At 45.7% G+C, this 12,700-nt stretch overlaps 1 protein-coding gene across 1 annotated transcript in view; it reads right to left on the bottom strand.

Annotated features, from left to right (window-relative positions):
* Positions 1-378: 378 nt before the first annotated feature.
* Positions 379-12,700, bottom strand: part of LOC147662657 (protein PRRC2A-like) — a gene marked incomplete at its 3' end in the record, with an annotated part of 660,467 nt that continues 648,145 nt past the window's right edge. Inside the window, exon 9 of the mRNA XM_086951012.1 lies at positions 379-611. Coding sequence (XP_086807138.1) covers positions 379-611 — 233 coding nt within the window. The remainder of the gene's footprint in view (positions 612-12,700) is intronic.

Below are 12,700 nucleotides of genomic sequence, written 5' to 3'. Positions count from 1 at the left end.
AGCTAGTCTTGATTTAGCAGTGGGTGCTGCTGAAGCCTGCCCCTTGAACTGAAAAGTGAAAGCAATAGATACTCCTATGAAATACATATGTTATGTTATGTTAATGATGTTTTCTAAAGCGCATAAATCACCCAGGGGCATCTCCGCGCTACCTAATCCAAATTTCCAAGAGCAGTGACAGAAACCCAGAGTAGATCATCAGTATAAAAAGGCTTTCAGATGTTTCCTGAAAATCAAATATGTAGGGGGCCTTCCTGAGAAAAGCCTTATCTACTCACCTAAAAACTACAGCCATAATCGAATTACAAAGAACTAAGCCATACGTTCTCCTAGCAAGAGACTGCTTAATTTAAGTTAACAAATGTTGACAAAACCTACCTATTATGTTTCGGGCTTCATAACATCCTAGTGGAGTGGGGTTCCCCAGTTTCGGCATACCAAACTGATGTGTTGTAGGTTTGAATCTGGTTCCCTGCCGTTTGCTGATCTCTGCCAGGGCTTGCTTAATGCCTGCAGGGTCACTGTGGATGACTTGGTCCACCCGATATACAGCACCAGTACTTGGCGGAGGAGGGACATTCATTCCTGGAGAGCGATCATCTGTGTTCCGACTGAAAGAAAACAATGGCCCAGTTAAAACAAAAAATATAAAACTAACAAATTAGCAATTGAGGGCATGCGAAACCTACACAAAATCCAGTTTTGGGTATACCCTGGTCTGCTATCTCAAGAAAGTGAAAATCCAGATTTATCCTCAATAAATAGGAACATTATTCCAGATGACAAGAAAAGGACACAAATACAGTTTGGGTCTCAGCAGCCAGGCCATCCTTTTTCTGTTACACCCAAATACTCTAATTGCTGTCTCGAATCATGCCACACTGGGTTGTCACTGGGTCTTATCCACCTTGATAAACAGTAAAAATGACAAGTCTTCACACCCCACAAAAATCTCAAAAGTAAAACCTGCAATCTAGTTTAAGGCAAACCTTTCTTGATACTTGAATGACACCTTTAGGTTCAAAAACACTACTTCTGTGATTAATTAAGCAAAATGGGCTGAAGAGACATCACTCAGAGAGCTCACTCATTCAAATACTATGCAAGGCTATTAGTTGCAAATACCCAACAATGAAATTAGAATAAGATCAAGGCTTAGTTATTTTCTCCTGGCTAAACAGTCACCACACCTTTAATACAGCAATGCCCTTACCACTTCACATTGCATATCACCCAGCCTTCTTTTTGAACTATATCGTAAGCCAAATCCTCGGTTTAAAGTGTTGTGCCCCCTCCCTCTTTTATTTTAATCAAATAGTCTATTCAATTCAGAGCTTTGTTCAAGCTTGCATTTGAGAAAACATATCTACACAATGTAACAGAACAACTTTGCAGACTGTAGCTTTCCACTCAATCCAAGAGCAGCCTGTTACAACAATTCCTGGAAAACAAAATAAAGGGTGGCAAATGAACAGACCAGCATCTCAATGACAAAGGAAAATGCTACTTACCAGTATGCATCTGTTCTTGGCATGTAGGGCTGCTGACATTCATATCTTAGCATAGATCGCCGCCTAGTGTTGGGTCCAGATGTTTGCAACTTGTTGTCCTGGAAGAGTCTTCGAAGTATCACGAGGTAGGTGACTCCTCCCCTGGACTACAGTGCGCATGGGCATCTTATCCATCCTCAGATTGTTTTTCGCCATTGTGCCAAAGATGGAGTATAGAAAAGTGAGAGATGACCATGTAAATGTTTGTAGAAATAAGGTACTGCAGCTGTGACAGGCAACGGGTGGGAAGGTGGGCGATATGAATGTCAGCAGCCCTACATGCCAAGAACAGATGTATACTGGTAAGTAGCATTTTCCGTTCGAGGCATGTGGGCTGTTGAATTCATATCTGTGCATAGACTGTATAGCAGTATCTCCTCTAGCGGTGGTCACCTGTACCAGCTGCAGCAGTTTGAAAAAGTTTTGAGGACAGCCTGGCCTTAGCTTGCACGTCTACACAGTAGTGTTTAGTGAAAGTGTGTATGGTAGACCATGTAGCCGCCCTACATATGTCTTCTAATGGGATATTTCCTAGGAAAGCCATGGATACCCCCATTTTGCTCGTTGAGTGGGCTTTTGGGGGAACTGTTAAAGTGCGCTTAGCCTTTTGATAGCATATTTGAATACCCTTGACTATCCATCTGGCTATTCCTGCTTTTGAAATAGGGTTACCCCTATGTTCTGGAGCAAAAGCAACAAATAGTTGTTTTGTCTTTCTGAAAGCTTTAGTTCGGTGAACGTAATATAACAGAGCTCTTTTTACATCTAGTGTGTGTCGGGCTCTTTCAGCCACTGACTACGGGTTTTGGAAGAAAACAGGCAAATCTATTGACTGATTGATATAACTTTTGGCATGAACTTAGAGTTAGTACGGAGCACTACCTTATTGTGATGCATTTGCATGAAAGGTTCTTGAATGGTTAGTGCCTGTGGCTCACTCATTCACCTGAGGGAGGTAATGGCAACTAAAAATGCCACTTTCCATGTTAAGAATTGTAATTCACACAAATGGAGTGGTTCGAAAGGTGGCCCCATAAGTCTGGTAAGTACTGGTGGAGAAGTGTGGCTCACTGGTTAGAGGCGGCAGACCCTGAAGCAGAGATCAGGCACGGGACCAGGTTTCAATTCCTGACACGGCCTGGTCTTGGTCCGCGGACTCGATAATTCTCGCTTTGGCGCATACTCTAATCATGGGTCCCACGCTGCAACTCTGGGCAACAGCTTGCTTAATCTCCACAACGGCCCCAACAACAATGCCTGGCTTCACCTTGGGGGTGCCCAGGAGGGGCATCTCACAGGGAGAGCCAGGAAGGGTTCCACAGCGATATACAGTGCCGGGACGCCCCGTTGCTGGGGCAGCTGTGCGCTTTACAAGTATACTACATTTACATTTACTACGTTTAAGTTCCAGACTGGCGAAGGTGGATGTCTTGGAGGGATAATTCTTTTAAGTCCTTCCATAAAAGCATTGATAGGTGGGATTCTGAACAGGGACATATGTTGTCTGTTTTGAAGATATGCTGCTATAGCAGCAAGGTGTAGCTTTATAGAAGAGTATGCTAGAGTGCATCTTTGAACCTGGTTAAAACCCCACACTGCACCTACTATTACTTTGGGAATACCGGTGGGATACAAAATCATCTGTCAGGTCAGACCCATTAAAAAGGGAGGCGGCCTTGCCATCGTGCATAAAGACAATATCATGGTCTCCACTCTTGAGAAATATTGCTCTGCGGAGATGGAGATGTTGGTTTTTAAAATCAGTACCTCGTCTAAATGTTTTATGAACGGTGCTTTGGTCTATCGGCCTCCTGGACCTATGAACAATTTCTCCAACACTTTGATGGAATTATTGGCCCCCTATGTTAATGTCGAGAAAGATTTTTTATTATTGGGTGATTTTAATATACACGCAGAGCTTAAGGAGGAAAAAGAGACCCAGGATTTACTAAATGATCTCTTTTCATTAGGATTTCTGCTACGTAATAAAGGACCCACCCATAGGGCCGGACATACTCTGGACCTCATTTTGTCCAGGTTCCTTGGAGTTGAGTGTTCTGCCCCTATTGCAAATCTATGGACAGACCATTTTACTATAGAATTTCATATTCCTGAGATAGGACCAACTCCCAAGAAATCTATTCAGATCCCTATGAAACGGAGACAATGGCACAAGATTACCAATGAATCTTTTAGGGATGCCTTCTCTATCCAAGACTATTCCACAACCAATAACATTGATGTGGCGCTAGAGAGATATGAAAAGGCAGTAACCATTGCCATTGAGCACATAGCTCCTATGAAAACCTTTAAGACCCGCCCGACGAAAAATCAGGAGGTGTGGTTTTCAGAGGACCTGAGATCCATGAAGCGTAGAACAAGAAAATTTGAGAAAACCTGGCGTACATCTCATTTGGAGTCAGATAAATGGGAGTATCAGAGGGCGTTAAAATCATATCACAAAGCTATTCGAACAGCTCGCAAACATCATATTACCTCACAGTTAGAGGCGGTAGGAAATGCGCCGAGGATGCTTTATCAAATACTGAACTCCTTTTTGAAACCGGCAGCATGTGAGAGTGTTGACACTTCATCTCAACAACTTTGTAATGATATTTCTTGCTTCTTTATGAACAAGATTGAAACCATCTATGAGAAGATTCATAGCTCCATTGCTTCCATTGGACATGTTACTCTTCCCACTGTTGTCCCAGCGAGTAAAAAGATCATCGCTTCCACTCTGTCGAACTTTTCTAATATCACCTTGACTGAAGTGGAGGGACTTATTACAACTATAAAGAGTGGGAGTCCTATGGACCAGCTTCCACCGAGAGTGATGGTTTCAGTGAGGAGCATATTAGCACCAGAAATACAAAGTCTGGTCAACCTCTCTTTGAACACAGGTTGTGTCCCATTGGAGTGGAAGAGAGCCCAAGTGCGACCTATCCGCAAGAACACCGCCACTACATGGGCTGACATGACCAATTTGAGACCCATCTCCCTTTTACCATTCATGGGAAAGCTCATAGAAAAGCACGTCAATAAGCACTTGTCCAATCACCTGGAACACACTGGTGCCCTAGATCCATCCCAGTCGGGCTTTAGACCAAAATACAGCACGGAAACAGCTTTGCTGTCGATCACCGATGATCTACGCATGCTCCAGGACAAAGGAAAATCAGCTGTCCTGGTGCTGCTAGATCTATCGGCAGCTTTTGATACCATCTCACATGAAATTTTGGTCGAGCGTCTGACTGGGAGTGGACTAGGGGGCATGGCACTGGCTTGGCTAAAGAGCTTTCTTTCGGATCGGACCCAATGTGTCACCATGGGCGATTTCCGATCCGAGGAGACCAGGATTACTAAGGGGGTGCCACAGGGCTCCTGTTTGAGCCCTACATTATTCAACATCTATGTGGCCCCCCTGGCTAATATCCTGAGAGCCTTTGGTTTTTGCCCAGTATCTTATGCTGACGATACCCAGCTGCTCTTTCCCTTTGACCATCTTACTCCAGAGGTATTACATTCTTTCTCTGAGGGGATGAGAGCAGTTTCCCAGTGGATGTCTTTGAATATGTTGCAGTGCAATGTTTCAAAGACAGAGGTTATGCTTTTCGGGGAGGCTAAGATCTGCTGGGCTCCGGACTGGTGGCCTTTAGATCTAGGCCCAGTCCCGAGCCTAAGCAGATAGTCAAGAACCTAGGGGTCCGTCTGGAACAAGAACTCAGCTTGAAGCAGCATGTTACCAACATTGTTGGATCTTGTTTTCGGATCATTGGATTGCTGCGCAGAGTTTTTCCATTGCTTCCAGATACCATCAGAAAGACCCTGGTCCAGGCGTTAGTTATCAGTCGTCTCGACTATTGTAATGGTCTCTTGCTGTCAGCTAATGAGGAGGATCTGGATAGGTTACAGGTTGTGCAGAACACCGCAGCCAGGCTGGTTTTAAATGCCCCTCCGAGAACATCTTCAAAACCTCTTCTTGCCAGGCTTCATTGGCTGTCCATCCGCCAGAGAGTTACTTTTAAGATCTGTTGTACGGTCCACAAAGGACTTCATGGTCTGGGTCCCTCCTATCTGGCAGACAAGTTTGTGCCGTATGTCCCTTCTCGTGCTTTACGGTCCAGTGACCAAATGCTTCTCACTGTTCCTAGGATCAAGCGGGTAAGGCAAGGGGGTAAGGCTCTGTCTGTGAGGGGACCGAGGATATGGAATGGTCTCCCGCTCCAGCTTAGGCAGCTAGAAAATCATCTGGCCTTCAGGAAAAAGCTGAAGACGTTCTTGTTCCAGATCTAACCACACAGTTTGAGAACCAGAGTGGAGCCATGGAATTCGTTCTCCTGCAGGTTCAGCAGTCAGATAGCGCGGAGATACTCCCTTGGGATTTTATTCTAGCGCTCTATAAACCCGCAAAATAAATAAATAAATAAACAGATTATGTTCTGGATGGAGGCATCTAATGGATTGATTTGTTTATTATTGCAGTAAATTACAAATCTTTTCCATTTAACTGCGTAGCATGCTCTAGTAGTTGGCCGTCTTGCTTCCTTGATAATGTTCATACAGTCTGAAGGCAAGTTAAGATATCCGAACTCTAAGACTTCAGGAGCCAGATCGCTAGGTTCATCTTATTGGGATCTGGGTGCCTGATTTCTCCATGGTTCTGAGTTCAAAGATGTGGCGAGAGGCGTAGTCTTTGATGGGGAATTACTGAAAGTTCCAGGAGCGTTGTGCACCATGGCTGTCTTGCCCATGTGGGAGCAACCAGGATCATTGTGAGCGACTGTTGGCATAGTTTGCGTGCTACCAGCGGAATCAGTGGGGCTGGTGGAAAAGCGTACGCAAATCTGCCTGACCAGTTCATTAATATCGCATTGCCTTGTGACAACTGGTGTGGGAACCTGGCGGCAAAGTACTGGCATTTTGAGTTTTCTTTTGTGGCAAACAGATCTATCTCTGGATGCCCCCATTTTTGGAAGAATGGTTGGAGAACTTGAGGGTGAATCTCCCATTCATGTAGGTGTTGACTGTTTCTGCTTAACAGATCTGCTATTTGATTGTCTTTCCCTGGGAGGTGTTCTGTGAGGAGAAAAATGTTTTTGGGAATGGCCCATCTCCATATGCTCTGTGCTAGGTGAGACAGCTGCAAAGAGTGTGTCCCTCCCTGTTTCTGGATGTAGTACATGGCGGTCATGGTGTCCGTCCGGATCAACACAGCCTTGTTGTACAAGTATTTCTGGCATGCTTTCGGTGCTACAAAAACTGCTAGCAACTCTTAAGTGGTTGATATGCAGTGTTTTCTGTTTGATTGTCCAGAGCCCTTCAACTGTGTATTGAGGTAGGTGGGCTCCCCAACCGGTCAGTGATGCATCCGCTGTTAATACTACTTGTGGAATCGGCTCTTGGAATAGTCGCCTCTTGGAAAGGTTTTGTGGGTTCCACCATTGCAGAGAGTTGTAAGCGCGACTGTCTACCAACACTAGGTCTTTTAGTTGTCCTTGAGCTTGGTTCCACTGCCGTGCTAGGCATTCTTGCAATGGACGCATTTGAAGTCGGTATGAGGGACAATGAATATGCAGGAGGCCATCATGCCTATGAGCTGCATGAACACTCAAGCTGGCAGAGAGTGCTGTGGCTTAAACTTTTGGATGAGAGTCTGCATGTTGGCTATCCTGACTGGATTTGGATATGCCTTTGCCACTGAGGTATCTATTGTAGCTCCCAGATATTGCTGTATGTGGGAGGGTTGTAGATGTGACTTTGGGTAATTTATGGAAAAAACCAGACTGTGCAGCAGCTGGATTGCTTGAGACGTATGGCTTGCACACTGTGCGTACGAGTTGGCCTTTATGAGCCCATCGTCTAGATATGGAAATACGTGGATGTGTTGTCTTCTGAGGTGTGCTGCTTCTACTGCTAGACATTTTGTGAAAACTCTTGGGGCTGTAGTTACCCCGAATGGGAGAACTTTGAATTGATAATGATGACCCTCTATTGTGAACCTGAGATTTTCTGCGAGCTGGATGTATAGGTATGTGAAAATATGCGTCTAATGTAGCAAGGAAGTCGCCTTGCTGGAGTAACGGGAGTACTTGTTGTAGAGTAATCATATGGAAATGCTCTGAGAGTATGTATTGGTTCAGAGGTCTGAGGTCTAGTATGGGTCTGAGGGATCTATCTTTTTTGGGAATTAGAAGTATAGAGAGTACACTCCTGTTCCTTGATGTTGAAAAGGGACTGGCTCTATGGCTCCCTTTTGTAGCATGGATGTGACCTCTTGTTGTAACAGCATGATGTGTTCTTTGGACATAGGACAGTGTTTGGGTGGTATGTTGGGTGGAGTAGAAGTGAGTTCCAGGCAGTAACCATACTGGATAATTTGTCCCACCCACCTGTCTGTGGTAATGGTGGTCCAGACTGGTAGGAATTGTTGTATTCTGGCTCCGACCGGTGTTGAGTGGTCTGGAGGGAGTGTGATCAAGTCACTGTTTGGTGGCGGTGGAGGCTCTGGTGTTATTGCCACCACGTCCCCGGCCTTTGTTATTGTTGCCTCTATAACCCCCTCTGTTTGAGCCTTTATTACAGGAGCTCTGGGTGTTACTTTTGAATGTTGAGGAAGTTTGTGATGTGTTGCCTCTCCCTAAGTCTCTGAAGGAGGAGCGACAAAAGGAACTTCTTGGTTGTTGAAACTGAAGTGCGCCCATAGACTTAGCAGTTTCAGTATATTTTTTCAATATGTCTAAAATGGTATCTACTGCAGGGCCAAACAGGAAATCTTTGTTAACTGGTTGGTTGAGGATGGTGGATTGCACCTCGTTCTTAAAACCAGAGATGCGTAGCCACGCATGCCTGCGTAGTAATACGCTAGTATTAATGGACCTGGCTGATGTATCAGCTGCGTCAAGCGCACATTTAATGGAAGCATTAGTTATAAATTTGCCTTCCTGTATGAGGTTGTTCACTTTAGCTTTAAAAGGTTCTGGCAGGTGTTGCAGTAAACCTTCAAGTTGGTCGAAATGTGCTCAATCATAGCGTACTAATAGAGCCTGTGTGTTTGGCAAAAAAACGGGAAAACAATAGTAAAATAATTGGTATTGTGACGTCAGAGCCAGTGAGCCAGTGAGCCTACTACTCTTTGCCTGGTCCTCTCCTCCTCAACAGTCACAACTAAGTGAGTACAATTGGGGTGACTGAACTGTATACTGTGGGAGCTGGAGGGGAGAGAAAGGCCTTGGAAACATCTTCGAAAACTTGGATAACTTGGAGGGGGAGAAGTGTGCTGGTCCTGGTGAGCGAGGTGGACAACATAAAGGGTCACCATTGTCTCGCCGAGGACCCTTGCTATATTTCCTATATTGCTACAGTGCTCAGCTTTTCCTTGCCGCCCTTGTCCTTGCTCCCTCCCTGACGGCAGCTGTCCATTACCTATAGGGCAGACGGGCTTGGTAGGGTGAGCACCCAAGGGTGAACGGGAGGCAGAAACGTGTAGCAAATTTGAGCGGTCGTCAGTGGCAGTTTCTTTCCCCACAACAATCTTGGATATTGGAGAAGCCTGCCCATGATTCTTATTGAAGAGTTAAAAGAATAAGAAATCGGGGGGTCGTGGGCCTTGCACTGTTGGAACGCAGGTGGGACGCAGGTTGTATGTAGGCGTGAGCGCGGAGATACGCTCTGGGAAAACAACGCCACTGCAAATTGAAGATTCCCTGGTACACAGTAGCCCACAGGTGGTGTCAGGCTGTAAGTGGGTTGAATGCAGGCGTGAGCGCTGAGAAGAAAGCGCTGTGACAACAACGCCGCTGTAACTCACAGGCCGCAAGTTTAGAACAATAGTGTGTTTGCCAGATAAGAACTTTTTATCCTGCAATAAACTGTTAGCAGTAGCTTGAAATCAAACAGAATTGTGCACACTGCCCTCGCCAAAACCGGGGACCGGGGATAAAGTGCAGACTTTATAGGAAGAATACAAGGAATTATGAGCTCTGGCAGAGTGAGAACAACAGGAACAACTGTCAGACGTACAAAGAAAATACAACAGCCAAAGGTGAAAGCAAATATTGCAGGAGCAAATCAAACTTTAATTTCCCCAATAGCCAGAATGTTCGCAAAATCAGGAAAAATCCCGGATAAGTTTGAGTTCATGAAAGATCCAGCTGGTGCTCTTATCACCATGCATAAGGATAGGGAAAACGATAAACCACAAACTCCAATAAAGTCGACGAGTACGGAAAAATACAGTAGGCAAGTCATCCAAAGTACTCCCTAAAACGGAGATTGTAACCTACAAAGGAAGGAGCATGAATTCCAAATTACAGACTAGGATATCTTAAATGTAACAATCTATCCTGATACAAAAAATGATAAACCAATTGATCTATAGGATTTAGAAATACTGGATATACAGGATACACAAGACGTACTTATTAAAAGCGGCACGATGGAAACAAAGCTAGCAGTAATTCCCATAGAAGTAAATGTGGAAATTATGAAAAAAACCTCAGTCATCAGTTGATGAAAACAAGACCAAATCAACCAGTACACTAAGTCACAATACTGGGTATGATAAAAAAGAAGAAAATGAAATGCTGAAAATGTGGCAAAATAATAAAATAATTGAGGATGTGTTCCCAAAAGCAAACACCTTCCTTACATCAGATTGTGCTATACTAACAGAACAAATAAACGGAAGGTCAACTGAAAGTGATCTAAAAGAAACAAAAATGCCGGATGTTGGAATAAATTGGGACATATTGATATGATAAAAATGATAAAAAACTGACATTGAATGTATTTGCACCCCACTTATGGATAAGCTTGTAGCAATACCTGATGTTTTGCATACCATAATAGAAGACACAAAAAAGGCTATAAAAAAAGAAATTGGCCAGGAAGTGAACATAAGGAAATGTAAATGGATAGAGACGGTGTGAGAAGTTGGCCTGATATGCAGAGCTCACTATTCTAGTGATCACTATGTATCAGTCCAAACAACCCTTATTGATGATTGGTTGTAAGTCAACCTTATAGACCAGCTATCCTAGTAGCATGGACAAGAACAGTCTTTAGGCTAAACTCTAGAGGGAGTGTTAAGCCAGCTGTTATACCATCACATATACCCCTTGAACACCAAGTGAAAGGACACCACACAAGTTGTTATGAAAATAAAAGGATATTTATTTATAACACAACAGCCCTGGACTCTTTATGAGGACAGGGTGCTAAGCACAATACAAAACTCTTAAAGAAATACTGAAAGTCGCACAATTTACGCAAATGCCCGAGGGGCACGAAAAACCATATACTATGGAAGTGGAATGCGAAATTACTAGCAGGTAAGTACTACTCTCAGAGACTTTGGAATCGCTAGGCCTACAATGCTGAACCCTTAGATTAGAAGCAGGAGGTCTAGGAACGCCGTATGCAGAGTGGAAACTCTCACGCGTGATGCGGGACAAAGTCTATGGATACTAGTAAAAGCAAAGTTAGTGTTCTCGGGCAAACCAGACTAGGTAGGTCAAAAACGAAAGTGGATCTAGACACTTAGAGAGTTGTTCTACGCTGGAGCACCGTGGTACTCGGTTTACCTAGCCCAGGGGCTGCTGCTGCATAGGGTTCAAGTGTCGTCGGGAATCCTCGTTGACGAACCAGGAGCCTGAAGTGGAAGTTGCTGGCAGGCGACCAGTGAAGATGTTCCGGGCTGATCCAGGGACGGATCAGTGAAGAAGAGTACCTGTAAGCAGAGGGGACCAAGTTCTGAATCACTAGCCAGTGATTAGGTGGGCACCAGGATGGCACCGGACGAGGTCACTCAGCCAGGCGAGGAGGTGACACTGGATTCTGCTGCTGCACGGACCAGGGGCGCGGATGTCGACCCGGCTGGAGGTCTGCGAGCTGTCCCACGCCGGATGTCTGCTGCTGGCGATGCCAGATCCGGTGGAGGAGGCAACAAGCCTTGGCTACGGCAAGCCCACGTGGCGACACAAAATGGCGTCTTGAGTGGACCAGGAGGGTCCGAGGAAGGTCCTCTTCAAGAGGAGACTGGGACCAGTCCAGAGGAGCTAGACCAGCGGTGAAGTAAACGTAGGACGTCGTCTGGAGGGTCACTAGCCAACGGGCAAGTGACCGGACAACGTGGCAAGCGACACAGAAGCAAAAGGGCCCCACGCAGATCTGGTGGATGCTGGGGGGCTGGTCTTCGGTGCTCGTGCTGCTTAGGGTTGGGGCTTCTCTTACCCTAATGCACCCACTCAAGGGTCCCTCGGCGGTCGTGCTGGGTCAGTGTCGTGCTGGTTCCGATGGTCACCGGGTTCTCTGGTCTCGTCGCACCCACGGTTCTCAGCTGTGCTGTAGAGGCAGGTAGAGGTCAGAGAGGGCAGGGAGTCCGGGTCTCGTCGTGCTGGTCGGTCTGGTTTCGGAGGAAGGACGTCTTAGCAAACCGCAAGATACTTAGTTGGTGCCTGCTGCTGCAGGGTGACTACTCCTTAGTCACAAGGGAGAAATCTTGAGAAGAAGTCGAGAGTTCCTTTGGTAGAAAGTAGTTTCAGGATTCAAAGATGATCTAATTTGGAAGGGTCCCCACTCCCACCTTTATTCTAAAGAAAGGGGCTGGTACGGGACTAGGTCCTGCCCATGGGTGGGACCAGGAAGGGGGGTGGTTACACCCCTCTCCCATGTCCGGACTTTCCCCAGCTCAGAGGCTGGTGTGCCCCTGGAACTGGTTCAAGCAGGCAGATGCATAGTGAGCAACGGGGTGCCACTTGCAGTCACCTTCCTATTCAGCCTTGCCTACCTAGGATACACAAAACCCTGTCTGGGATGGTGCTAGCACCGCCCCTGACAGGAAACCCTTTGTCCAAGCTCCCCTCGCTGGAAGGACTCCCAGCTGCAGGGTGTCAGACTTGTGTCTGTGGTGACAGCATCCATTTTCTGATGCTGAGGCTCGAGTTAACTTTAACCGGGGTTCACAGTTACATACATGTCGTGTCCCTCTAGAAGGGTGGAATGCTAACCCCGTCGCCAGAATTGGCGAGGGGTTAATATTCCAATTCGTATGACACCTTACTCGACATGTTTTGATAAAGCGACACCAAAGATAGCAAATAACCGCAAGGATTATAATGCACTTAAGAGTATATGGTACGCGTTATCAT

This window comes from Lissotriton vulgaris, unplaced genomic scaffold (genome assembly GCF_964263255.1).
Source record: "Lissotriton vulgaris unplaced genomic scaffold, aLisVul1.2 SCAFFOLD_1241, whole genome shotgun sequence".
NCBI classification, from domain to species: Eukaryota; Metazoa; Chordata; class Amphibia; order Caudata; family Salamandridae; genus Lissotriton; species Lissotriton vulgaris.
This window is presented reverse-complemented; position numbering and strand designations above follow the sequence as displayed.